Source organism: Littorina saxatilis, linkage group LG13 (genome assembly GCF_037325665.1).
Source record: "Littorina saxatilis isolate snail1 linkage group LG13, US_GU_Lsax_2.0, whole genome shotgun sequence".
In the NCBI taxonomy this organism is placed as follows: Eukaryota; Metazoa; Mollusca; class Gastropoda; order Littorinimorpha; family Littorinidae; genus Littorina; species Littorina saxatilis.
In genome coordinates this window covers 43,831,065-43,858,759 of record NC_090257.1, presented here as the reverse complement: position 1 = coordinate 43,858,759, position 27,695 = coordinate 43,831,065, and the positions used below count along the sequence as shown (strand labels likewise).

The window sequence follows — 27,695 nt, the reverse complement described above, 5'->3', positions numbered from 1 at the left end:
GACACACACACACACCACCACCACCACCACCACCACAAGAATAGGTTTACACTCACTTTTTCCTCCACGTTTTAATTTTGGCAATATCATTAACCCAGGATTGCAAAGCAGGGATCATTTGTCAATTTCATAACAACGTACATACAATTTCAGCTGGTCACTTCAATAAAATGTGCATCATCACAGGTTTCTGCTGGAATGACAGTGTCTTATCTGTCAACACAAAATACACACACACAAAATGAGTGTGATGCTGTATGCCTCCTAACAGATCCTAACTTCACCCTCCAAACCTCCCTGCAGATGTATGTTCTGTGCACAAAAATAACCTTTTAAAATATACAAAATGCAGACGACATTTCTACATTTGTAGTTGTGCTGCAGACCTGTTTACCCCCATAAGTGTTTTGGAGTAATGCTCAGCCCCAAAAATAGTAATCCTGGTACAAAAATAGTAATCATCCAGCATTCGTCGCCAATTACAACGCACATGACAACTGTGTCTGCGAAACGCAATCATGCACATATATCCATCATTCACAAACAAAACACATCAGTCAGTTTTTGTAGTCATCATAATGTCAAAGAAGATTACATCAAAAGCACATGCATCACTGATTCTTTTTCTTTTGCTCGTAGTAGGCCTTTTTCAGTGTGTCAAGCGCTTCTCTACTGTACTTGCGCTTGCTGAAGGTACTGAACTTGTCAAATTCAGGTGCACGGAGCCCCTGGGGCTTTTAGTCATACCTCAGGCAGCTATCTGTTAGAAGAACTAACAAGTTTCATTGACTTGCACCCAAAGAGTCAAGAACTGCGATTTTTTTACGAATCAATTTCGTACTCAGACCCGGCTGGTCTTGACCTATTTTTGGATCTAAATTTAGATCAGGTAGATCACCACATCATGCACAAAAAGACACGTCACTAGCAAACTATGTCAGACATCATCATGAGTTTGTATAAAACAAAATGGAGGCCGGAATCACTCAGTTGAATCGAACTCCGACCAAACACCACGTAATAACTAGGTTAATTTATGCACTCGCGTGAACAAGAAACTGTCGAGCTTCACAGATGTCGTCGTTGGGTAGTTTTACTACCATAGGAGGATTTTTGAACTGTAAATGCACTCAGCTGCAACAAAAACGCAAAACGAAGGCTGTAAGCTGCACTGTGCCTTTAAGTAGCTCAACACAATGATCGCAGCCCAGGGTGCTAACACAGTTTGGAAGGTCAAGGTTTTATAGTATGCTTCACTAACGGGATCTTATAAAAAAAGCTAAAACATTTACCACTGAAGAAAAACCATCTCTGAACAATTCAAAATTGTCACACTACTAGTTTTACATTTTAAGGATCTTGCCTAGTGCACATCTTTTTATTATGAAACATTTGTATTGTAAACAAAAGAAAACACAATGTCTTGTGATCTGTAAATGTTCTTAATACAGGGAACTTTATACATTGTTCAAGTGAAGTACTGTACAGCCTATTTAGCTTGTTCATTTTCTCCCTATAATCTGCTACAATTCAATAAACTGCTGTAAACTTGTGTGCCCTTAAAGTAGATTTATGTCCTTCTGTGTGGGCACCTTCTTCTTCTTCTTCCTCTTCAGTGTTCAGTGTTTGCATTTGGATGTGTGCTCTCTGGCCAAGTCTTGTTGCACAGGGGTACGGGTGGCAAGAAAAGGCCACCCTCTCAGAACGTGTTGCAGAGTCTGTTCTTCCTACCCTAGCCACAGTCGCACGCTGTAGGTGCAAAACCTATCCTTTTGATGTGTACCTTCAGACAGCAGTGTTCTGTGCAAAGGCGAAAGATGGCTGTCTGTTCTGCGTGAGTAAGATGGGGCTATGGTCTTGAATGAGCTGGTAGCTGTCTGTCTTTAAAAAAAAAAAAAAAAATAGACATCAAAGAAGCTGCAGCACCAGCCAAGTGTTGACTGTTTTCTTTATGCGTAACCTGGTCCTGGCAGTAGCTGTTGTCCATCTGTAAACAAGCAAGATCATTATTATAATATATTGATGGTGTATTTGTTTTACCCAAAAGACGATTAAAATAACATTTAATTTTTGTTTTAGTTATGTGGCATACATGCAGTGGAACGATCATATCTTGTGATATCTTCCCTCTGAGAAAAAAACTACTATTCAAAATGTACTTTTACATACTTTTTTGTTAACTTAGGCTTTTGAAGATCCACATCCAATCCTGCCACAATGTAGGCACAATCATAGGCTAAAATTGTCAGGGTGATTTACCATCGAACTGTCCTCAACATTCTATGCTGACACACACATGCACACACACACTGGCACAGACACATAACTTGACTTCACTTAGGAAGGTTATGTGATGCTTAAATCATTTGTCTTGCCACTAGTTCATCACAAGTAACCACTGTGTTTGTTGCTGGTATGTGCTTAAATGGAGGGATAGTCTTATCCCATGGTAAAACATTTTTTTTTTTAAAAAGCCTGGCAGGTGATGTGAGATGTGAGCCAAACTGTGTTCACGAAAAGCAGCCGGCCTTTAATAACACAAAGCTGCCTCTGTACACAATTCTGCTTTTACACATGCTATCCCTTAACTTGGATTTATACCAAAAATCAAGCCTGGTTTCATAGGAAACAGTCAGAATGTTGATTCAGCATTTAGAATGATAATCTTATTTCATGTACACGCCTTGGCAAATCTGACAATTAAGTAAGCAGAAGTTTTCTTCACGGGACGGATTTGCTCATTTTATTATGTAGCAATGCACTTCACTTGGTCACATACACCCCCCCCCCCCCCCCTCTGTGCACAGTGATAGTTTTAAACAAGGAATTCTGTAAACACAGGGGTGGTCAAATACACCCCCCCTTCCCTCTGTGCACAGTGATAGTTTTAAACAAGGAATTCTGTAAACACAGGGGTGGTCAAATACACCCCCCCCCCCTTCCCTCTGTGCACAGTGATAGTTTTAAACAAGGAATTCTGTAAACAAAGGGGTGGTCAAATACACCCCCCCCCCTTCCCTCTGTGCACAGTGATAGTTTTAAACAAGGAATTCTGTAAACACAGGGGTGGTCAAATACACCCCCCCTTCCCTCTGTGCACAGTGATAGTTTTAAACAAGGAATTCTGTAAACACAGGGGTGGTCAAAAACACCCCCCCCCCTTCCCTCTGTGCACAGTGATAGTTTTAAACAAGGAATTCTGTAAACACAGGGGTGGTCAAAAACACCCCCCCCCCCTTCCCTCTGTGCACAGTGATAGTTTTAAACAAGGAATTCTGTAAACACAGGGGTGGTCAAATACACCCCCCCCCTTCCCTCTGTGCACAGTGATAGTTTTAAACAAGGAATTCTGCTGTAAACACAGGGGTGGTCAAATCCACCCCCCCCCCCCTTCTCTCTGTGCACAGTGATAGTTTTAAACAAGGAATTCTGTAAACACAGGGGTGGTCAAATACACCCCCCCCTTTCCCTCTGTGAACAGTGATAGTTTTAAACAAGGAATTCTGTAAACACAGGGGTGGTCAAATACACCCCCCCTTCTTCCCTCTGTGCACAATGATAGTTTTAAACAAGGAATTCTGTAAACACAGGGGTGGTCAAATACACCCCCCCTTCCCTCTGTGCACAGTGATAGTTTTAAACAAGGAATTCTGTAAACACAGGGGTGGTCAAATACACCCCCCCCTTCTTCCCTCTGTGCACAATGATAGTTTTAAACAAGGAATTCTGTAAACACAGGGGTGGTCAAATACACCCCCCCTTCCCTCTGTGCACAGTGATAGTTTTAAACAAGGAATTCTGTAAACACAGGGGTGGTCAAATACACCCCCCCCCCTTCCCTCTGTGCATAGTGATAGTTTTAAACAAGGAATTCTGTAAACGCAGGGGTGGTCAAATACACCCCCCCCCCCCCTTCCCTCTGTGCACAGTGATAGTTTTAAACAAGGAATTCTGTAAACACAGGGGTGGGACTCTCTTGTGATGAAAAAGGAGGAAATCCCTTTTTTTCCAGGGGGTTCGGGGGCATGTTACCCCGAATTTTGGTTAAATGGTACATTAAAATCTGTGCAATCTGACAAAAAAGACATTCTCCACACTCCCCAACCTCCCCCCCCCCCTCAAAATTACTATTAGTTATCAGTCAGCACAATTTAACTCTCAAGCCTCCAGTGTTCTGTTTCATCTCCACGTCTCTCCAAATCATTCACTCAACAAGTCATAGATATTGTAATGAAATGTGACGCGGAAAAATAGATTACTCCAGCAGAATTCGTAAGTTGTGTCGGCGGAAATCCGCGGAAAAGTCCCACCCCTGAAAAAGCACTGCATGGTGCCTTTTCCAGAAATAAATTCATCAAAAAATGTCAACTCACAACAGCAAGAGTCAGTGTGTCGATTGTTCATATGTGACAAAGTTGAGGGATGAGCTTATCCTATGTTAAAGCCTGGCCAGAACTGAGACGGTGACGAGAAGTAGTGTGCCTATAATGACACAATGCTTTCTTCGTAAGCAATTAGATTCAACATCTCAGATCTGGTCAGGCCTATACAAATGCCATCTCTCAACTTGGTCCATACAAAAATCATGAACCTGGCTTAATTCTGTACAGAGTGGGAATTTGTTTTTCTTTTTTTCGAAATCCAAAATAAGCAAAATCAGGTCTTAAAATCAATCAATCAATATGAGGTTTATATCGCGCGTATTCCGTGGGTACAGTTCTAAGAGCAGGGATTTATTTTATCTTTTTATTTTATGCAATTTATATCGTGCACATATTCAAGGCGCAGGGATTTATTTATGCCGTGTGAGATGGATTTTTTTTTACACAATACATCACGCATTCACATCGGCCAGCAGATCGCAGCCATTTCAGCGCATATCCTACTTTTCACGGCCTATTATTCCAAGTCACACGGGTATTTTGGTGGACATTTTTATCTATGCCTATACAATTTTGCCAGGAAAGACCCTTTTGTCAATCGTGAGATCTTTAACGTGCACACCCCAATGTAGTGTACATGAAGGGACCTCGGTTTTTCGTCTCATCCGAAAGACTAGCACTTGAACCCACCACCTAGGTTAGGGAAGGTGGGAGAAAATTGCTAACGCCCTGACCCAGGGTCGAACTCGCAACCTCTCGCTTCCGAGCGCAATTGCGTTACCACTCGGCCACCCAGTCCAAGTCCAAATGGAGCAAGTCTTAAAATGGGAGTGAATTTACAGATGTTATGAACAAGAAGTCTGCGAAAACAGGGTCATTAATAGGAAGGAGTCTTAGATTGGGGTGTCTTAAAAGGGGCAGGGGTGGAGGCCACTGTAATGACCATGAAATAATCAAAATAATACTATCAGTCATCTTATTCTCTACCAAATTTCTAGAGGTCAAGACAATGATACAGATTATTTACTTGTGTCACTGTTAGTGTCATTCTATGAATAACAGACCGATAGAAAGAGAGCTCTGTGTCTTGTACCTGGGTTCGTGCTCAGTTGCTTGAAAATTGACTTGTCAGAGGTTCTTCTTCAGCCTTACACCAGCCTACAGCGGTAGCTTCTACTTCACCAAACTTTGTTCTGAAACAAAACAAATAAAACACATCTTCAGGGTCAAGCATATGTATCAAATCATGATCACACAATTAAACCTTCTTCTTTGGTCAGTACTATTGAAGATTTGTTAATTGTTTCTTGTTCACAAAAGCACTAATCAAAAAATTGCTCCAGGGGCTTGCAACGCAGTACAATATATTACCTTACTGGGAGAATGCAAGTTTCCAGTACAAAGAACTTAACATTTCTTACATACTGCTTGACTAAAATCTTTACAAACATTGACTATATTCTATACAAGAAACACTTAACAAGGGTAAAAGGAGAAACAGAATCCGTTAGTCGCCTCTTACGACATGCTGGGGGGCATCGGGTAAATTCTTCCCCCTAACCCGCGGGGGGTTGTACAAGATAATGAAATAGAGTGAATTTTGAAGTGCATTCATAATTAAAGCCCAATCATGTGGTTTAACCTACCTAGTCTTGAAAAGCCTGTCCGAGGAAACAGATCAAGCACCCTTCCGCAGACCTTCCTGACGGAAGAGTCTTGGTTGTAACCGCTCACTTTCTAAAGTAGTCCATAAGCAGTTCCATGTGCCTATGTTATCACTGTAACCAGCTCCTTTGTGTACCTGTGATCTGGATGAGCTGCAACACATAAAACTTTCATATGAACACTATGTCAAGTATACCAGTTAGCATCCATCAAACACTGACTGACTGAGGAGCATCACAAGATCTGTTCTAAGGAGGTAACAACTATTGTCACAAAGTGTTTATGATACAGCTGCAGGCACATGGCACTGAGTGGTCAATTGGTGAGGGGGGGGGGGGGGGGCAGAAGTTCTGCTCAGTCTTGTCTGCTGATACTACACTTTGTGGTGGTGTAAGGCAGGGAATCACACCCCAACCACTGGCCCCGCCCACCTGGTGTCGAGTGCCTGTGGATACATCAATCCCAGTCATGGCTGGCCCCCGGTTGACAACTGCCATGTACGTCATGTACGGGTACATTTACTTTGCAGTACAGATTAGTTTTCAATAGCAATGACATCATGGACGCACACCTGCCCAACGCAGACAAGGACAGCAAAATCAGGGACCAAACGTGATAAAGAGTAACTAATCGTCACAAACATCAAAATGCTTTGCATTTCTTGACCAGATAACAATCATTTCTGGGCAATTGAAGATTATTATTCCACCTACAGGCTATCACCCCCATGGCTGTTACTTGTAACACATTTCATTTCTTAAAATATGTTTTGTAAAGTAATACTGTAGTTAATAGATTTCTCTGAAAGGCACATTCCTTCTCATGAAAACAATTTGGCTCACCGTCTAAGATCTGGTCAGGCTTTAAAATGGGATAAGACATGATCTCTTAACTTGTTCACATACCCACAATGAACGGTCTGGTTGCTCTCTGCGCCAAGTGCGATTGTGTTATGAATAAATGCTGTAAAAGCTACAACTGTACTAGCTCATTTAAAAAAAAAAAATCACAAAATGTCACTTCACCACAGCAAGCAAACAGTGTGTTTATTTCTGGTATAGAACAGACACACACATACACACACACACACACATACACCAAAGCAACACAAAAGCCCAAAACATGCCTACCATCTAAATGAGGAATCCAGTTCCAACTGTCTTCTGCCAATATAACACTGCCAGAGACACCATGGTGTAGAAAGTCAGTTTAAAGAGAGACTACCTGAAAGAAAAATGATACAATAATAATAAAACACCCAGTGCAATAGACATACTTGCTCGTTAAAGGCTTACTTTACCATGTAAAAACATTTTGCTTCACAGTCTCAGATCTTGTCAGGCTTTTACTTGGGATAAGATCATCCCTCTACTTGGACGAATAGCAACATAGATCAGCTTGAATGCTCTCTGTGCAGAGTGGTTTTTGTTTGTTTGTTAAAGAATTAGTTTTGTTAACAACACTGGTACCTTTTTGTGAAAATATTTCATCACACATTTTAACTCACCACAGCAAGCAGTCACTGAATATATAATTTTTTGTATGTGGCCAAGATGAGGGATTCCATGTTAAAGCATAGCCACATTATACTGTAGTGACAAGGCAAGTGGGCCTTTAAATTGTAAACTGATATATTGTGCAGACAAATGAACTAAGGCTTGTGAAGATCCATAATCCTGCTACACAAAGACACAATCATTCAGAGGTTGAAATTGCCAGGGTCATTTTCCATCCCCATGTAGCCTGGATTTAATTACTGGCATGTTTTTCAGTTAAAGAGATGTGTCACTCAGAATGACAGGAGATGGTTCACTCAATGCAGAGCATGATATAACATTGATTTCTTCATGCCATCTGATTTGCAGTTGAATTCACAGGGCGAGAAAAATTCTAGACTGTCCTCAACATTCTATGCTGACTGTAAATTGTAATTATATAATACATCCACCCTAGCTAACTGGTACACTAATCACTTGCTCTGGCTTACTTCTTTTTCCAACATAATAAATCTGTTATTTGTACTTTAGCCTTTTGTGGTAAAATATTCTCATTACCACCAGTTGCACTCACAAGCTATTGCACTAGTGTATTTTGGAAATGATCAAAGGACTTACTTGTGTTCTACAACAGCACCATGTCAGTGTTGCGGGAAGAATGAGGCAGGGCTTGGTAATAACTGAGACCTGCAAGTAAACAGAACATATTTAGAATCCCAGCATGTGTTATAATTTGTGTATATTTATATTATAAGGTCTTACAAGTTACATTGCAATAACAAACACACACACACACATGCACACACTCACTCAATGTGCTCTATGTGCTAAGAATAAGAGTGATTGTTTAATGAATTAACGCTGAAGAAGCTACTAGTTGCTTAAACACATTCATAGCAAAATGTCACTTGATCACCACATCAAGCACACTGTATCTTCATTTCTGGTTGTATACATTGTATGCAAGTGGAGGGATGATCTTATTCCATGTAAAATCCTAGCTCAGCTGATCTCTCTCAACTTGGATTCATACCAAAAATCAGGAGCCTGGGTGTTTCTGTTCAGTGGGCATTTCCCTATTTGTTTTATTTGAATGCATTTCTGAAAAAGAACACTTTCTCTGCATAGCCGTCAGGATGTTGGTTCCACCTTTAGGAATGTGTCTTAGTGGACGGACAATCTTATTCCATGTACATGTTCCATTCCTTCGTGCATTATGTGATTCTACTGTATTTTAGTCATAAACAATGACCTTACATTCTAATAAGAAGAGACTATTACCTTTCACCTCGGACGTGTCAACTCATATTTTGCCGCTGAGTCGGTGGACAGTTGCTGGAAACCGAGTCCGTCGTCACACTTCGGGCTTTGGCAACTAAGTTCACTTTGCGGGTCTTTCCCCTTGTAACACCATACTTGTTCGATCACAGTTTCTTTGTTCATCGGCCGAAGCAGGCCCCTCCTTCGCTCCCGTCTCGGCCACAGTTTCCTCAGTGCAGTCGGGCATGAGAGCCCGCCCTTGAACGCACTCTCCCCTGTACCGCATAGTTTTAAACCTCCCCACCTTTTTAATCTCCCTGTTTGCCGGAGCTAACCACTATCGGTAACAGTGACTCAACCGCAGGACTCTGAGACGTTCGCAAGAACCCAGTCCTCTTCGGAAGAAGATGATGATCAAAGATGCATTGCCGACGCCGGCCATGTTGAATTAGTGAAAACCGAAACGTGGAAGCGAAACTAACTTATCTTCGGGAATCAATTAGGAAAACTATATGTGTAGTAGGTAGAAAAATGGCATTTAATGAGACAGATAAAACTCGGATCAAATGAGAAAGAAAGAACTATCCAAACTTGCAAGCACAGCCGCGGTAGTCCTAAGTACGTACTGAAGTTCCCGATCCATGTTTTAGTCTAACCAGCGCTGTCTCTAGTCTATAGATGCGCAACAGGATAAGAGATACCCTGAGGTTATAAGTGATACTCCCACATACGTTGCACAAGCATAATTTAACGTTACCTTATGTACGGTCCAACCGGTGTGCAATGGGTGCTCTCTCTCTCTCTCTCTCTCTCTCTCTCTCTCTCTCTCTCTCTCTACTGATTATTTTATTTCTTCTTGTTTGTTACCCCTCAATGGGCGAGGGCCGGATGAAAAAAAAGCATGTATACATTGCTTATTCTGTCACCCTCGTAAAATAAATGTCAATTCAATTCAATTCAAATTCTCTCTCTCTCTCTCTCTGTTTTTTAATTCCTGCCGGACCTTATTTGTCCACTGTACAGACCGAGAGGTCTAAGTTATTGTGCACGTTTCGTTTTGACTATCATAACATGTTCCATAGCTCACTTTTTTTTGGGGGGGGGGGGTTAGCAGTCTCTCTTCTTGGGATGATTGCCTTTAAAAAAAAAAAAGGTACTGTCAGGGCTAGAAAGAGTTTTATTCCATTTTCCAACAAACACTGGTGTTTTTTTGTGATTCTGATGCTGCTGTTTAAAGTTTGGATAAAATGGGTGGGAAATTGTTATTTGTTTATTTTTTATTTTGTTAAATGAGGAATTAAATGACTGCTGGTGTTAATAAATCTTTTACATCTTTACGGCGTATTTTCGATATTGTAGTTTGTGATTTGTAAGAAGAATTTAATGGACTTTTTGTGTTTGACTCCTTTACATTGTCTTACAGCGAGAGTTTTTTATGCAGAGAATAGTTTAGTTCAGAACAATGTTACTACTTAGTACATATATTTAAATATAATGCTAATGTTGTAGTGTTTCGTTTGTTTTTATGTTACATGCACCGCAACTGCATTTTTTCCATGTGAGATCAGTAATAAAGTTAATAATAAAGTGTATTTATATTGCGCCTATCCCTTACAAAAAACAAAAATATTTGGCTCTAAGCGCATTACAACATGTGAAGGACTTGGTACAATCAAGTCTGACAAGTACAACAGCACAATATACAGTTATTATTATTATTAAGTTAATTTGATTTGATTTGATTTGAAAGGCAAACATTTTGGTTGATGCTTCATCTTTACCGTCCAAAAAAGAAGGAAAAAGAAGGAAAAAGAAGGAAAAAGAAGAAGATTAGGCCTAAAAAAAAAATAGGTGTGGTTACGGTAACCCGACCTACCCTATTTTTAGGGGCCGATCCTATAACTTTTTATTACATTTGTCAAAAAACAAAAAACAAAAAAAAAACAGTGCAAAAAACGCAATGAAAGCAAAAGCGCCCGTGTCGCACACTTATTTCCCTGTCAAGTAGGTTTAATTTGTACACATTAGAAAAAAAAGTAAAAAAAAAAAAACAGTGATTGCCTACCTACCTACCCTATTTTTTTTGGCTATGTTACCGTAACCACACCTATTTTTTGTTTGTTGGCCTTACAGACAACAGTGAAGGTATCAAAACATTTAATGATCAAATTAATAAACAGTAACGGTATTTTGTTTTAGTTTTTAGTATGGACCTACTTAACTTTTGGTTTGCTTTGTCGTGGAGCTGGGGGAGGGCTGGATCTTTAAGGAAAACCATGTCAATTTCTCATCGCCCTTATATTTTTTTTAAAAATCTCACTCTCTCTCTCTCTCTCTCTCTCTCTCTCTCTCTCTCTCTCTCTCTCTCTCTCTCTCTCTTCACACCCCCACCAAGTATGTCCAAAAGGACCCAGTTCATGCATGACTCGGAAGAAGAAGCTCGTCTCTTAATTCAAGGGAAGTAATCGAAGCAAGACGAACACTAAACTAAGATTACAAAGGTTCTGTCCCCTGCTTACCCTTGTCAATCTTTTGCAATGTTATGAAGGTCGCCACAGAACCATGCAAACGGCGTTAATCAAGTGAACGCACAATGATGCAATTAATACTTGTGTCGGTTTGTTAATTGCCTTTGATGATAACAGAGAGCTTTTAAAACGGCTATTGTTTAGTTTTAGAACTCACGTTGATCTGGGGGACCATAGAGAATACACATCTATGGGGGGGACGTCCCACTTTGCAGAGCTAGTTCTCGGGGTTTAGTTTCGAAATTAGAGAAGGACGCCATCGATGATTTTCTTCACTAGGAGATATTTGCTAGAGACATGCATTCAGATAATGGTATCTGCTATGTTGAAGATGCATGTTGGTAACATTAGCATACAACTGTTTTCTGTTGCTTTTTTTGCTGACATTTTCCTCTGCTGTGCGATCCATGAGGGGCGTAGCTTTGTATGGCTGACTCTCTATCCTGCATATTTCCGTAAGTTTGTTGAGGTAAATTTCCTTTTAGCGTTCATTAATGCAACTTTTTAGGCATCGAATAGCTTCAGTATGTTGTATAAATTGCCCAGGAACCAGCTGACCGGAGCTTTTTATTTAAAATTACTGAAATAAAGCTAGGAATGAGATCCCGGTCACAGGCACCCGAACTCGGTCAAATTGCCTTCGTGTTTCCCGAAAGTCGACTAAAATGCTCATCTGTTGGCAAACTTAAAGTGCATATGCGCATTCTTATCGACCGTTTGAAGTACTTCAAGGCGTAAGGATACTTTTGGAGCAAAACGTTTGTTGCGATCGTTTGTTTCTTTTCTAAATGAATAGTTTTTGTATGTTCACCCTTTGGCTTGATGACCAACGGGACAAGGTCAAGGACGTGTCACACTGTAGCGTGCAACACAGGCGGAAGGTATTGTCCACTGGACTACTACTATCACAGAAAGACTTTCTGTGATAGTAGTCGTCCAGTGGACGATACCTTCCGCCTGTGCGTGCAACTGCAACTAGTAAAGTTCCATCACAACAGAATCGTTTGGTTGCGCGCGTGTGTGTGCAGATTTGAGGGGAGGGGAGTTGCAGTGGAGTGCAACTGATACTGATAGCAGTAAACTCATTAAAATGTGATTTATTTTATTTGCCCCTCTCAGTGCTCACACTCAGTCACAGGTGAATGATCTCACAAATTAATATTATCCTTCATTAGCTGGGTCGACGCCTGTTTTTAATCGCTTGCTTCTATATATATATATACACGACTTCTGTCTGTCTGTCTGTTCGCGATGCACGGCCAAAGTTCTCGGTGGATCTTGTTCAAATTTGGACACCATCTTCAGCTACACCCCGGACACAACCTCATCGATGAGATATCGCTGCGCGCTGAACCGATTTTTTTTTTTTTGGTTGTTGTTGTTGTCGGGATCCACTACCAGTAACTCTTCCTTATCTTCTCCCGTGATTTTCAGCCGCGATTATCTCCCTTCCTCCGTGTGGTGTCAATCCATATTCCCGTTACTGGGTTACTATTTTTAGAAGGTCACTGCACGTTACTATTTTTAGAAGGTCTCCAGTGTTTTGCGCGTTTATCTCCTTTCCTTCGTGCCGGGTCCCAGGCGCAGCCTGGTATTCGGCTCTACTTCTTGCCGGCGAAGCCGGTACCCGGCGAAGCGGGTAATCATCTAGTTCCTTTATATAATAAACTGGCCATAGGGTGTCGTCGTCCTCAACTAAATCTTCAAAATCTCCAAATCCGTATGGAATTCTGGGTAAGAAACTCCTTTTCTAAGATGATATCAGCGCCTTTCGGAACTGGTGTGCAAACATAATGTCGGTCGCACTTAAAATTAATACTGTTTGAGTTTGGTTTGAAAACTGAACAGGAGCATAAGGTTATTTTTCAACTTCACTTACCTCGAACAGTGAGATCGACCAAACATACGGTAAGCTGAATAACAGTACACAAATACGAACGGAGCAACTTGGAAACCAACGAGTCGATAAGTACTGATCCCCATGCTCATGAACTCGCGCGTAATATTCGAAGTGAAAATTTCTCTTTTTCACCCTGAAGATAGACAGCCAAGATTGCTCAGTCAGTCGAGCGTCTGACAGACAATTTATTACACTGGCAGTGACAGCTTTGAGTCTCATTTTTCAAGCTTTTTAAAAATAATTGTTTAACTTTTCCTTTATTTTCTGGACTTTTACTTATATTTTTTATTCATTTTATCTTTGTGATGTATTAAAGATCAAATTACTCAAAGGGTTGCATTATAATTGAGTACATGTATACTTCTACTTCTAGTAAAAGATTTCCCAGAATTACCCTTTCTATTTTCAGTAACAAACTAACATCAGCTTTTGGGAAAAGCCCAATGGGCGATTGTATCACCGTGCGTTGACTGTATGTAATGGTCGTTAACTACTTCTAATTAATGCACTTCTGCCCGTCTTCAACATTTCTCAACTGTCCAAACAAAAAGAGAGATTCTTATGTGCCATTCAATATCATTATCTGAAATTGTCTAAAGTGCAAAATTCTTGAGCACATTTTATACTCTCAGCACACTTGCATACACATCCCAGTGATAATGATAGAATCAAAAGCTGTCAATGGTTTAGATTGTTTTCTGACACTGATACGATCTTGTGTACAGTACTGCTAAGTGCTAGTGCTAACTATGAAGTATTTGTCCGTTTACTTATGTGTGTTTCCCTGATAGACAGTTGTAAATGTAAAGAGTCTTTTCATGAATTCAGCAGATTGCCAGCTCCCAGTGAGAAGCTTGTGAAGAAAGTGTGCGGCCGGCGAGTGCTTGGTGTACTGAAGGCCAGGACCACTGTCCACCATGGCAGAGAGGGAGGCGACGGGTCAGCCACCAGGACTGACCGGGCAGCGCCCACAGGAACAAGAGGTCAGTCTCTTCAGTGACCACTGGGCAGTCCTTGATTAGAGGCCCTTGATTCTTTGGTGTTTCTGTACGTTGTCAAATCTTGCATTTGTTGGACTGAAAACTGCTGGAGTAAAATAGTCATAGACTCATACTCTGTAGCAAGAGTTGCCGTAGATTTTATTTAATTGTTTAAGCATACAGGCTTTGCACAGACTGAAGTTTTCTTCTGGGCAGCTTGCGATGCAAACACTTGTTTATTGAATAATACCATGATTTTCAGTTCTCCCTGGTTTTTGATTTTTCACAAATGGTCTTTGCTTTGTCAGTTTGTGTGTTTGAATGAAGTTGTGAGGGTTTAGTCATGCTTGGGGACGTTGCTGTGTGCAGGAAGACAACGAGGTGTCCAGCAGCACCCCTATGGAGACAGACATGTCAGGTCAGGTTGATGACGTGGGCGCTCACAGTCTGCCGCAGACCTACCGGGCCAGCCCACCAATGGCAGAGGCCGCTCATGTTGCCATGGCAACTGTGGGTTCCCCACACTCCATGGCGGCACCGCAGTCCTACATACATCCTGCTGACTACGCCACTGTCGTCATGCCACACGGCAGTTATGTCACTGTCACATCGCCTGACACCGTCACTTCACCACAAGGCGGTGACGTCACAGCGACGCTTCCACAGACAGGTCATGTCACCACTGTCACTCTTCCGCAAAGTGGTGACTTTGGCTCTGTCGCCCTTCCGCAAACCAGCCATGTCAGCTCTGTTTCTCTTCCGCAAAACGTCTATGTCGACTCTGTAACTCTTCCACAAACTGGGGACGTTGGCTCTGTTCATCTTCCGCAAACTGGCGACGTAAGCTCACTGTCATATCACCAAAGAGGGAGTGTGAGTGTGAGTGGGGGAGAAACAGACAGCATGACGCCGGTCACTCTGCCACAGACGGGGGTGGTCCAACAAATGTCCTCCCTCCATGCCGCCAGTGTGGGTTCACTGCCACACAGCGGGGGTGTGAGGAACATGAGCACAGCACACATGGATAACGTCAACACCATGCGTTCTGCTCACATGGAGGATGTGAAGAGAACGGGCGTGTCACAGCTAGAGCACGTCCACACCATGACGCTGCCTCAGACCGCAGTGGTCGTGTCTCAGGCTCACGGCATGGAGAGGGACACACAGGCCTTGTCTGCTTCTCACGTCCACGCCGAGGTGACCAGAGCCCACGCCTTGCACGCTGTGGATGTGGCCTCTATGGCTGGAGCGCATGCTGGCAATCTGGACGCTCACAGTCACAGGGGGGATTACCACAGTGTGGAACTGCCCCACACCCACCAACCTGCCGCACAGGGCTCCCCCCACACGCCCGCCTCTGCTGAGGTGGCTGGTATGTCCGGGCCCCTGTCTGCTGAGGTGGCTGGTATGTCCGGGCCCCTGTCTGCTGAGGTGGCTGGTATGTCCGGGCCCCTGTCTGATGACTACAGAGGGACGGGGCTGCCCCACCAACATTACGGTCAGGTCAGCAAAATGGAGGTAGCCTACACTGACGATGTGGGGGGAAGTATGGGAGCAGCCCAACACGGTGACATGAGAGTGGTCACCCTGCCCCACACCAGTGGTATCTGCAAGATGGAAGTGGTCTACACCGCTGCTGAGGAGAGTGGGCTGGACATACAGCACCACTCTGACGTGGGACTGGTCAGCCTGCCCCACACTAGCGGTGTCAGCAAAATGGAGGCTGCGTACTCCCTGGCCGATGTTGGTGCAATGGATGCGCAGCAACACGGTAACGTCAGAGTGATCACCCTGCCGCAAACTAGTGATGTCAGCAAGATGGAGGTTGTGTACACGACTGATGATGTCAGCGCACTGGGTGCACATCACGGTGACATCAGAGTGGTCTCCCTGCCTTACACAGTGGACGTCGGCAGGCTGGGCGTGGCCTACACCACGGCGCAAGGTCACACACAAGGTCACGGGGACGAGACGGGAGGACTGGAGTCACAGGCACACGACTACAGCCGGGGGAACCTGACCTACACGGCCGCCGACCTCAGTACCAGCATGGCCTACACAACAGCGGATGTCAACAGTGCGGCCACGTCCCAGGCCGGGGTGTGTAAGGAGGAAGCGTACTCTGCCTCGGACCTCAAGCTAATGGCCACAGCTTACGCCCCTGAGGGCTATAGGATGACCGTGTCATACCCGCCCGACACCTCGGCTACCTACACCCCCGCTGACCTCAGCGCCATGGCTCTTCATGATGCCAGCACAGCTCCTGGCCCACAGGCTGAGGAGGGGAGAAGACTCAGCTTATCACAGCATGACACTGGCAGGGTTGGCTTACAGCAGCATGAGGCTGGCAGGGCTGGTTTACATCAGCACGAGGCTGGCAGAGTTGGCTTACAGCAGCATGAGGCTGGCAGGGTTGGCTTACAGCAGTATGAGGCTGGCAGGGCTGGTTTACATCAGCATGAGACTGGCAGAGTTGGCTTACAGCAGCATGAGGCTAGCAGGGTTGGCTTACAGCAACACGGCGACGGCAGAATGAACCTTCCTCACACTGCTGATGTGAGGCCGCACAGTGTTCCCCAGGCCACCAGTCCCGCCTCAGTGTCTGTCACACAGCATGCCGCACAGTACCGTCACACAGGCAGCGTGGCCACAACACAGGCAGGCAGCGTGGTTATGGAGCATGCCGCACAGTACCGTCACACAGGCAGCGTGGCCACAACACAGGCAGGCAGCGTGGTTATGGAGCATGCCGCACAGTACCGTCACACAGGCAGCGTGGCCACAACACAGGCAGGCAGCGTGGTTATGGAGCAAGCCAGCAGCCATGGAGCAGTCAGCTTACCTCAGACAGCGGACATGAGCTCAGTGTCGGCCCCAGCACGGTCAGAAGCGTACGACGTGAGCCGGCTGAACGTGCCGCAGCAAACCCACGCGGACGACATTAACATGCACATGATGGCTGAGGCGGCAGAGATCATCTCGCGCGGCACGGCGTCCGTCGACGAGGTCAACATGCGGCTGATGGCGGAGGCTGCCGATTACATTTCACGCAACGTCCCGCAGACCAGCGTCATCACCACGGCTAGCAGCCTGTCAACGTCGGCCGTCAATGGCAGAATGGTGGGACAGACCACAGCGCCCACAACCACTCTGGCTGGCGGCCAAACCTCAAGCACCGTAGCTGGCGGCCATACAACAAGCACTCTGGCTGGCGGCCAAACCTCACGCACCGTAGCTGGCGGCCATACAACAAGCACTATGGGTGGAACGGGGAGCCAGGCAATGGTCGCTTACACCAGCGGCGGACAGACGCCCCACACTGCCAGTGTCAGCGCTGGAAAGAGCACCGACACCCTCAAACCTGCAAGCAGAGGCAAGGGTGGGGCGACGAAGGGAGATCAGTCAGACGTGGCGGAGAAAGAGCTGAAGACGGAGCAAGGCATGGAGGTCAACCCAGACTATAACATCATCCCCGGCTTCAGGGCCGAGTTCTTCCAGAGCCAGTCCTACGCTGGCTGGAGGAGGATTGGGATGGCGCACCGTCTGCACAGTGACGAGGAGATCGCCTGCTTCCTCACCAAGTAGTAAGTTGCTCTTTTTACATTTAGTCATGGTTTGACTAAATGTTTAACATCTAGAGGGGGAATCGAGACGAGGGTCGTGGTGTGTCTGTGTCTGTGTGTGTGTGTAGAGCGATTCAGACTAAACTACTGGACCGATCTTTATGAAATTTGACATGAGAGTTCCTGGGAATGATATCCCGGGACGTTGGTTTTTTTTTCCCGGATAAATACCTTTGTTGACGTCACATCCGGCTTTTTGTAAAAGTTGAGGCGGCACTGTCACACCCTCATTTTTCAATCAAATTGATTGACATTTTCGCGAAGCAATCTTCGACGAAGGCCAGACTTTCGTATTGCATTTCAGGTTGGTGGCTTAAAAAATAATTAATGAATTTGGTCATTAAAAATCGGAAACTTGTCATTAAAATTGTTTTTGTTTTTAAACGATCCAAAAACAATTTCATCTTATTCTTCGTCATTTTCTGATTCCAAAAACATATGTGAACAGCTCAGATCATGGGTCAATAAAGTGTTACACAGATGGTCAAAATTAAAGTACAAGATATTGCACTGGAAGTGGAACTACACTGTTGCTTAGTGTCTGTATGAAGCTACAAGGTGAAAATAGAAAAAGAAAAACACGATTCTTGACTTTGATGGGCTTTTTCTGCTCGTAAGCACAGATTCTTCTACTATCACAGCATGCCCCATTATTGAGTTTAAAACACCAATTAAATTTGTTTTGAATAAAACTCACAATTTTACAATAAGAATTTAGAGACCTGAATCAATTAGGTATATCCTACTTAGTTTGACTTTTGCAAAACTAAGTAATTACACATTTAATTGAATCAGTCAGACAGACGGAGACATAGAGAGACAGACAGAGGGCAAACAGAAATCTGAGAAAGAAACCCCTTTAAAAATGTTACCATGTTTGAAATGAAACATCGCAAGGTGAAGCCATAATTCATCACCTTTCAGTATGACGTCATGAGCGTGTTCCACACTTGAAATGACGTGTTTTTATCATGTTGTCAGCTGCACGGAGCTTGGAAGTATAATTTCCATTCAACGATCCGAGTTTGTTAAGTTTTAGCCTATTTTCAACGTCAAACACCATGAAACTATATATATTTGGAATCAGAAAATGGTAAGGAATAGATAGAAGTTGTTTTTAAGTGTCTTTTTTCATAAATAAAGATAGTGGTTATTTATCGGTTTTCTTCATTTTTAAGCATAATTATCAATACAAAACAACAAAACTATATAGTTTTAGATACAGGACACAATAGCGAATACACCAATATAAATGTTTTGTTTCAAATATTAGTTTTTAAAAATTTGAAAAAATGACATATTTCGAACAAGCATTTCAATAACAAAACTTTAAGTGACCAAACTGAAATGCAATCCCATAATCCGGCCTAGATCTGAGATTGTGTGATAAGAAATTCGATCAAATTGATGAAAAACTGTAACTGTGAAAGTGCTGCCTCGACCTTTTGGCAAACGGTAAAATATGACGTCATCAAACTGTCCTATCAATAAACGGAAAAACCTTCTATGAGAAAATCCAGTCAAAAATATCCATATCAAATTTCATAAAGATCCACTCCGTAGTTTTTGAGATATGATCTGCAGTGTGAAAAACGCCCATAACGCCCAAAACGCAAACTCATTTGTCATGATTTGGTCGTGTTCTGCTGATACTATAATGTTTTTCTTTCCTAAAACACACTATAATAGTAGCCTTTCCCAATGTCTATGCTAAAACTGACTTGTCTGTGTTGTCAATGATTTTGCTACAGTGTGAGAACACAATCTCACGCCCATAACGCTGTGACACGAAAACTCATTTGGTCGTGTTCTGCCGATACTGTAATGTTTTTCTTTCTTAAAACACACTATAATAGTAGCCCTTCCCAAATGCAATGCTAAAAATGACTGGTCTGTGTTGTCAATGATTTTCTGCGAGAATGCGATCTATCTGTTTGTCGCAAAGACCGTGTGACACGAAAGTTATGAGCGGAAGACAAATCTGCTGAGTGCAATTACGTTTCAGAAGATAGTTCGTTAAAACAGTTTATCACTCAGACACGCAAAGGAACACTATAACTTTATTATTCAGGCCATATTTGCTTTCCTTTGTCATGTATGAAAGTACTGGCCTTGGTTGAAGAAAGTGACCTGTCGCTGTGCAACAAATTTGTCGCCATTTTCCGCCGTGTTTTGTAAATAAAACGTGTTTACTACCCACACATACAAAACGATGCTGTTGGTTCTTTTTATTTTCTTATTGTTTGATTCATGCTTAGCAGTTTAGTATGCTTTGTTTTCTTCTCAATTCAATGGATGGCTATAAAATAAGCATTTAAATGTGAAGGTGTTAAAATTACCCATGATCTGAGCTGTTCACATATACATATGTTATATTTGGATTACAAACAAGCTCTGAAAATAAAAAATATGAAAATTATGATCAAAATTAATTGTCCGAAATCGATTTAGAAACAATTTCATCTTATTCCTTGTCGGTCCCTGATTCCAAAAACATATGGATATAATATGTTTGGATTAAAAACAAACTCAGTACGCTAAAAAGAATAGACATACAGAAAAGCGTGTTATCCTGCTCAGCGCGACCATTACTGCACTATTCTGGCTTGTCAATTTCACTGCCTTTGCCACGAGCGGTGGACTGACGAAACTACGAGAATGCGGTCTTGATGAAAAAATGCAGTGCGTTCAGTTTCATTCTGTGAGTTCGACAGCTTGACTAAATGTTGTTATTTCGCCTTACGCGACTTGTTAATATTTTACAATTGGTCTGATAGCATGTTTCCTCACCTAGTAGTGAGTTTAGGATTTTACACTTGCTCTCCACTTAGTGGCATTGATTAACACTAACACAACAGGGCAAGAAGTAGAATGTTACGTTGATAATAGTGTTTGGGACAACAACAGTTGTTGAATTTGATAAGGAGACTTGTGTCAGTCAGTGTGACCTTGGCAGTCAGTGTGACGTTGTCAGTCAGTGTGACGTTGTCAGTCAGTGTGACGTTGGCAGTCAGTGTGACGTTGGCAGTCAGTGTGACGTTGGCAGTCAGTGTGACGTTGTCAGTCAGTGTGACGTTGGCAGTCAGTGTGACGTTGTCAGTCAGTGTGACGTTGTCAGTCAGTGTGACGTTGTCAGTCAGTGTGACGTTGGCAGTCAGTGTGACGTTGGCAGAAAGACAACAAGCAGCTTGTTTTAGGGCCCTGCAGTTTGAGACATTTTCACACACAGGTCTTGGTTTGAATGGTTATCATTTGCACTTCCTATTGCTACTAGATTGGAATCCCCCTATTGAGACCTTGGATCTTAACAGGGAGGGAGTGTTAATATGGAGGTCCATGTACAGAGGCTATGAAGAGAATATCTGAGAGAGCAGAGTCTTAACAGGGAGGGAGTGTTAATATGGAGGTCAATGTACAGAGGCTATGAAGAGAATATCTGAGAGAGCAGGGTCTTAACAGGGAGGGAGTGTTAATATGGAGGTCAATGTACAGAGGCTATGAAGAGAATATCTGAGAGAGCAGGGTCTTAAAAGGGAGGGAGTGTTAATATGGAGGTCAATGTACAGAGGCTATGAAGAGAATATCTGAGAGAGCAGGGTCTTAAAAGGGAGGGAGTCTTAATATGGAGGTCCATGTACAGAGGCTATGAAGAGAATATCTGAGAGAGCAGGGTCTTAAAAGGGAGGGAGTCTTAATATGGAGGTCCATGTACAGAGGCTATGAAGAGAATATCTGAGAGAGCAGAGTCTTAACAGGGAGGGAGTGTTAATATGGAGGTCAATGTACAGAGGCTATGAAGAGAATATCTGAGAGAGCAGAGACCAGAGTCTTAAAAGGGAGGGAGTCTTAATATGGAGGTCCATGTACAGAGGCTATGAAGAGAATATCTGAGAGAGCAGAGTCTTAACAGGGAGGGAGTGTTAATATGGAGGTCAATGTACAGAGGCTATGAAGAGAATATCTGAGAGAGCAGGGTCTTAAAAGGGAGGGAGTGTTAATATGGAGGTCCATGTACAGAGGCTATGAAGAGAATATCTGAGAGAGCAGGGTCTTAAAAGGGAGGGAGTCTTAATATGGAGGTCCATGTACAGAGGCTATGAAGAGAATATCTGAGAGAGCAGAGTCTTAACAGGGAGGGAGTCTTAATATGGAGGTCCATGTACAGAGGCTATGAAGAGAATATCTGAGAGAGCAGAGTCTTAACAGGGAGGGAGTGTTAATATGGAGGTCAATGTACACAGGCTATGAAGAGAATATCTGAGAGAGCAGAGACCAGAGTCTTAACAGGGAGGGAGTGTTAATATGGAGGTCCATGTACAGAGGCTATGAAGAGAATATCTGAGAGAGCAGAGTCTTAACAGGGAGGGAGTGTTAATATGGAGGTCAATGTACAGAGGCTATGAAGAGAATATCTGTAAGAGTAGAGTCTTAACAGGGAGGGAGTGTTAATATGGAGGTCAATGTACAGAGGCTATGAAGAGAATATCTGAGAGAGCAGGGTCTTAAAAGGGAGGGAGTCTTAATATGGAGGTCCATGTACAGAGGCTATGAAGAGAATATCTGAGAGAGCAGAGTCTTAAAAGGGAGGGAGTCTTAATATGGAGGTCCATGTACAGAGGCTATGAAGAGAATATCTGAGAGAGCAGAGTCTTAACAGGGAGGGAGTGTTAATATGGAGGTCAATGTACAGAGGCTATGAAGAGAATATCTGAGAGAGCAGAGTCTTAACAGGGAGGGAGTGTTAATATGGAGGTCAATGTACAGAGGCTATGAAGAGAATATCTGAGAGAGCAGGGTCTTAAAAAGGGAAAGGTATTTAATTGGGGAATCTTAAAAGGCGGGTTCCCCACTCCAGCATATCACAACATACATTTCCTTGATAGGAAATTGCGTGTCAGGACGTTGAGCCCCAATGTTGTTGTGGGGCTTGATAGGAAATTGCGTGTCAGGACGTTGAGCCAATGTTGTTGTGGGGCTTGATAGGAAATTGCGTGTCAGGACGTTGAGCCCCAATGTTGTTGTGGGGCTTGATAGGAAATTGCGTGTCAGGACGTTGAGCCAATGTTGTTGTGGGGCTTGATAGGAAATTGCGTGTCAGGACGTTGAGCCCCAATGTTGTTGTGGTGGAGCTTGATAGGAAATTGCGTGTCAGGACGTTGAGCCAATGTTGTTGTGGGGCTTGATAGGAAATTGCGTGTCAGGACGTTGAGCCAATGTTGTTGTGGGGCTTGATAGGAAATTGCGTGTCAGGACGTTGAGCCCCAATGTTGTTGTTGTGGGGCTTGATAGGAAATTGCGTGTCAGGACGTTGAGCCAATGTTGTTGTGGTGGGGCTTGATAGGAAATTGCGTGTCAGGACGTTGAGCCAATGTTGTGGTGGGGCTTGATAGGAAATTGCCTGTCAGGACGTTGAGCCAATGTTGTTGTGGGGCTTGATAGGAAATTGCGTGTCAGGACGTTGAGCCAATGTTGTTGTGGGGCTTGATAGGAAATTGCGTGTCAGGACGTTGAGCCCCAATGTTGTTGTGGGGCTTGATAGGAAATTGCGTGTCAGGACGTTGAGCCAATGTTGTTGTGGGGCTTGATAGGAAATTCCCTGTCAGGACGTTGAGCCAATGTTGTTGTTGTGGGGGGTCCACTGCAGTGCCCCTGTATTCACTCTCACCATGTTGTCCTATCATTGTTTCAGTTACGACAACACCAGCGCCAAGTTCCCATCAGGCAACACGGCTTGCAGGAAGTGCCAGCATCAGCTGACTGTGTCGTGCGTCGCCTGCATGCAGCACGCGGCGGAGGACAGCGCGGCGGACGGGGATGACGGGGAGGACAGTCACCATGGCGATGTGGCGGGGGATGAGGCGCGCAAACAGCTGTGGAAGATCATCCTGGAGGCCTCCAGCAAAGAGAAGGACAGAGAGAAACACAGAGAGAAAGACAAGACCAGGGAGACCAGGGAGACCAGGGAGACCAGAGACAGGGTAGGCTTCATCAGTTCATGTGCTCTGTCTTGTGAGTGTGTGGTGTGGATGGTGCTGCTTGTTGGGTGGGAGGAGGGAAAGGAGAAGGCTGTCTGCCAGAAGAAAGAGAAGACCAGGGAGAGTGCAGGCTTAGCTTGGTAACATCAGGGCCTGGTGAGCTTGACGGAGTTTTGTTGAATATGTTTTTGCAGCGTCAGCTTCTTCTGCTTCTTTGGTTGTTTGAGTCTCTATTCATTTTGACTGTATTTCATGCGCAGAAGAACTTTTGTGTTCCTCAGCAAACTTTGTTTTTGACAAATCTGTTTGGTAAAGTGTCTTTATCTTTGACAGGCACTTCATACACAATGCTTTTATAACGTGTGTGACATGTTTCAGGCTGCCCAGCCAGACAAGCCTATCAACCGGAGGAAGCCGAAGAAAACCCGCCGTGTCCTACTGAGGAGTGTGAAGGGTACGCCCAAATCGTACCATGAGTCTCGCGACGACAAAGATTCCGATTCCCAGGGGGGCCAGTCGGACCTTCCCGCCGTGCACTTTGAGCAGCAGTCCAAGTCGCTGACGCAGGGGCCCAGGAAGCGAGGTCGGCCGTCCAAGGACAGCTACCGCCTGGTATCGACCTTGGAGTGCTCTGGGTGCGGCAAGAAGTTCCACACCACCGTTGGGCTGGAGAAGCACATCAAGCTCAAACGCTGCAAGCTCTCACCGTCGGGGGGGGAGGAGGAGGAACAGAAGAAGACGCCCTCCAAGAGCGGGACGCTGTCGGGCGGGGAGTGTTCCGACTGCAAGAAGCAGTTCCGCAGCAAGCAGGGCCTCATATTGCACCGCGTTGCCAAGCACGGGGAGGTCAGCCCCGACAAGTACCGCCCAGCCGTGTTCGACGATAAGGACACAGAGGACACATCCCTGCCCTCCAAGCTCAAGTCCACGCCCAGCATGTACGAGTGCGGCGACTGCAGCAAGAAGTACCGCAGCCGACAGGGCATGATGCTGCACCGCGTTTCCAAACACAGCGAGGTGACGCCCGACCGCAAGATCAAGGAGGAGGCCGACATGGACGTGGGTGAGAGTTTGAGTGACGGGGACAAGATGACCACCAGGATGCGGGGATCGCTGGTGCTGCAGTGCGCCGAGTGCGACAAGAAGTACAACAGTCGGCCTGGCCTGATGCTGCACATCCGCACCAAGCACTCCCCCCTGGTGCTGCTAGGCTGCACCTTCTGCCCCCTCAAGTTCAAGACCAAGCTGGAGCTCCGGATCCACATCCGTCGCGAGCACAGCGAGGGCAGGCTCATCCTCTTCTGCCCCTACTGCTCAGACACCTTCCACGACCGCGACGTGCTGAAAGACCACATGGCCGACAAGCACAAGACGTGCCGCCAGGTGCTCTACGACTGCTTCGCCTGCGACCTGCAGTTCTCCTCACGCATCGAGCGCAAGCGCCACATCCAGTCTCAGCACAAGGGCAAGGACACCAGCCTGACGTGTCGGTTCTGCGGCCACTGGTTCGCTACGCGCATGGAGTTCACTCAGCACGAGAAGGACGGCCACACCGACCAGAGCAAGTCCTGGCTGTGCGCCACATGTGGCGACGCGTTCCCCACCCGCTACCTGCTGCAACGCCACACGCTGTCCCACAAGGAGAAGATCGACTGCGAGTTGTGCGGCAAGTCCATCACGGAGCCGTGCTTCGAGGACCACATGAAGCGGCACTACGGCACCAAGGCCTGGCAGTGCGACCTCTGCCCCAAGAACTTTATCCGTAAGGCGGAGCTCCAGCAGCACATCCTGGTGCACAAGGACGAGCGGCCGTTCTGCTGCGAGTTGTGCGGCGTGCGCTACAGGGAGAAGTCACGCCTCAACAGCCACATGCGTACACACAGTGGCGTCAAGCCCTACAAGTGCCCGCAGTGCGAGAAGGCCTTTACGCGGTCCCGCGAGTTGAAGAACCACATGCGCGTGCACACCGGGGAAAAGCCCTTCAGCTGCACGGTGTGTGGGAGGAAGTTTGCCAGCTCCGGCAACCTGTCGGCCCATCGTCGCAAGGTGCACAAGCTGTCCCCCATCCCCCACGGCCAGCAGTCGCGCCGTCACATGCTGGAGGAGAAGACCAAGGGGGAGAAGACCGACATCTCTCTCCTCCCACCCCTACCCGACCCCCAGCACGCCAACCCCAACACCCACAGCCTGCCCCCGCCCCAGGCTGACCCCAGCAACCAGCCCCTGCCCCAGGCCGACCCCAACAGCCACCCCCCACCTCAGGAGGCCCCCCTGGCCCACACTGCCCCGCTGGCTCACCAGGCACCACTGGCCCACCAGGCACCCGTTGCGCACCAGGCACCGGTGGCTCACCAAGACACCGCCCTGTACCAGCAGCACCCCATCGCCAAGTACGAGCCCCTGGTCACCCAGCCCGAACACTACATCCCCCAGCCTGTCATCCACCCCCCTCAGACCTCCCTCCCCATGTACTGGCCCAACTCATCATACCAGGGAGATCCATAGATGTCATCCACCCCCCACTGATCTCTCTGTACTGGCCCAACTCATCATACCAGGGAGATCCATAGATGTCAACCACCCCCCGCAGACCTCCATGTACTGGCCCAACTCATCATACCAGGGAGATCCATAGATGTCATCCACCCCCCACTGATCTCTCTGTGCTGGCCCAACTCATCATACCAGGGAGATCCATAGATGTCATCCACCCCGCACTGATCTCTCTGTTCTGGCCCAACTCATCATACCAGGGAGATCCATAGACGTCAACCACCCCCCGCAGACCTCTCTGTATTGGCCCAACTCATCATACCAGGGAGATCCATAGATGTCATCCACCCCCCTCAGATCTCTCTGTACTGGCCCAACTCTTCATACCAGGGAGATCCATAGATGTCAGCCACCCCCCGCAGACCTCTGCCCATGTACTGGCCCAACTCATCATACCAGGGAGATCCATAGATGTCATCCACCTCCCCACTGACCTCTCTGCCCTTGTACTGGCCCAACTCATACCAGGGAGATCCATAGATGTCATCCACCCCCCGCAGACCTCCATGTACTGGCCCAACTCATCATACCAGGGAGACACAGATGAGAGGGAGGTACAAGATGTCTTTGTTGGCAGATGATTTCATCATCCTCTTATGCATAGTGATTTTTTTAGTCTTTTCTTTCTAAACTGTAGCTGAGTGCAGTTGACTGAGGTGGGTGTGGTCTGAGTGCAGGTGACTGAGGTGAGTGTGGTCTGAGTGCAGGTGACTGAGGTGAGTGTGGTCTGAGTGCAGGTGACTGAGGTGAGTGTGGTCTGAGTGCAGGTGACTGATGTGAGTGTGGTCTGAGTGCAGTTGACTGAGGTGAGTGTGGTCTGAGTAGAGAAAGGGAGAATGTACGTTCTGGCTCACCGATTCCGACAGACCCTAAATATTAACGCAAAATAGGCTTCTGGACTAAACTTTTACTAAAATGAAACATGCGACAAAATCAGAAAAATACTGCATAAATCCATACAAAAAAAAAATACAGTAAAGTAAGGTTGTTTTGAACCAATTCCGGGTCTGTCGGAATCAGTAACCCAGAACCTGGTTAAGCCACTTTATTTTTAGACGCTCTCCAAACAGCCAGCGTGTGTTTGCCAGGCCTGCAACCTGGTTAAGCCACTTTATTTTTAGACGCTCTCCAAAGAGCCAGCGTGTGTTTGTCATTTTTCCTGGTGCTGTGGTGGTGTGAAGACGTGTTTTCTGTGAGAAAAGTGTTTTGCCTGTCTCAAGAATCTATAGGGTTAGCTCAGGACATCAAGAATTGTTAGATTATTCTAGGCGGCCAACAACTTTAATTCTACCTGACATGGAACAAGCTTGTAATGTCCCACTACCAGCGCCAA

The 27,695-nt window shown here is 45.3% G+C and overlaps 1 protein-coding gene and 1 long non-coding RNA gene across 2 annotated transcripts; one reads left to right on the top strand and one right to left on the bottom strand.

Annotated features, from left to right (window-relative positions):
* Positions 1 to 557: 557 nt before the first annotated feature.
* Positions 558 to 9,632, bottom strand: LOC138945815 (uncharacterized). Its single transcript, XR_011449128.1, has 6 exons — positions 8,825 to 9,632; positions 8,162 to 8,230; positions 7,178 to 7,271; positions 6,029 to 6,199; positions 5,476 to 5,575; positions 558 to 1,987 (listed from the first exon to the last, which is right to left on the bottom strand). It is a non-coding gene; the product is annotated as an uncharacterized lncRNA (long non-coding RNA).
* A 2,127-nt stretch (positions 9,633 to 11,759) lies between these two features.
* On the top strand, positions 11,760 to 27,179 carry LOC138945813 (uncharacterized). Its single transcript, XM_070317319.1, has 5 exons — positions 11,760 to 11,786; positions 14,063 to 14,214; positions 14,581 to 17,795; positions 23,524 to 23,812; positions 24,188 to 27,179. The coding sequence occupies exons 2-5, from the start codon at positions 14,149 to 14,151 to the stop codon at positions 26,312 to 26,314; spliced, it is 5,697 nt and encodes a 1,898-aa protein (XP_070173420.1). The 5' UTR covers positions 11,760 to 11,786; positions 14,063 to 14,148; the 3' UTR covers positions 26,315 to 27,179.
* The last annotated feature ends 516 nt before the right edge of the window (positions 27,180 to 27,695 follow it).

Excerpts from the sequence above, each read along its gene's own strand:
- LOC138945813 (XM_070317319.1), top strand. The coding sequence starts at position 14,149 with ATGGCAGAGAGGGAGGCGACGGGTCAGCCACCAGGACTGACCGGGCAG. Across the intron at positions 14,215-14,580 it reads AGCGCCCACAGGAACAAGAG|GAAGACAACGAGGTGTCCAG; the intron begins GTCAGTCTCTTC and ends TGCTGTGTGCAG. Across the intron at positions 17,796-23,523 it reads GCCTGCTTCCTCACCAAGTA|TTACGACAACACCAGCGCCA; the intron begins GTAAGTTGCTCT and ends TCATTGTTTCAG.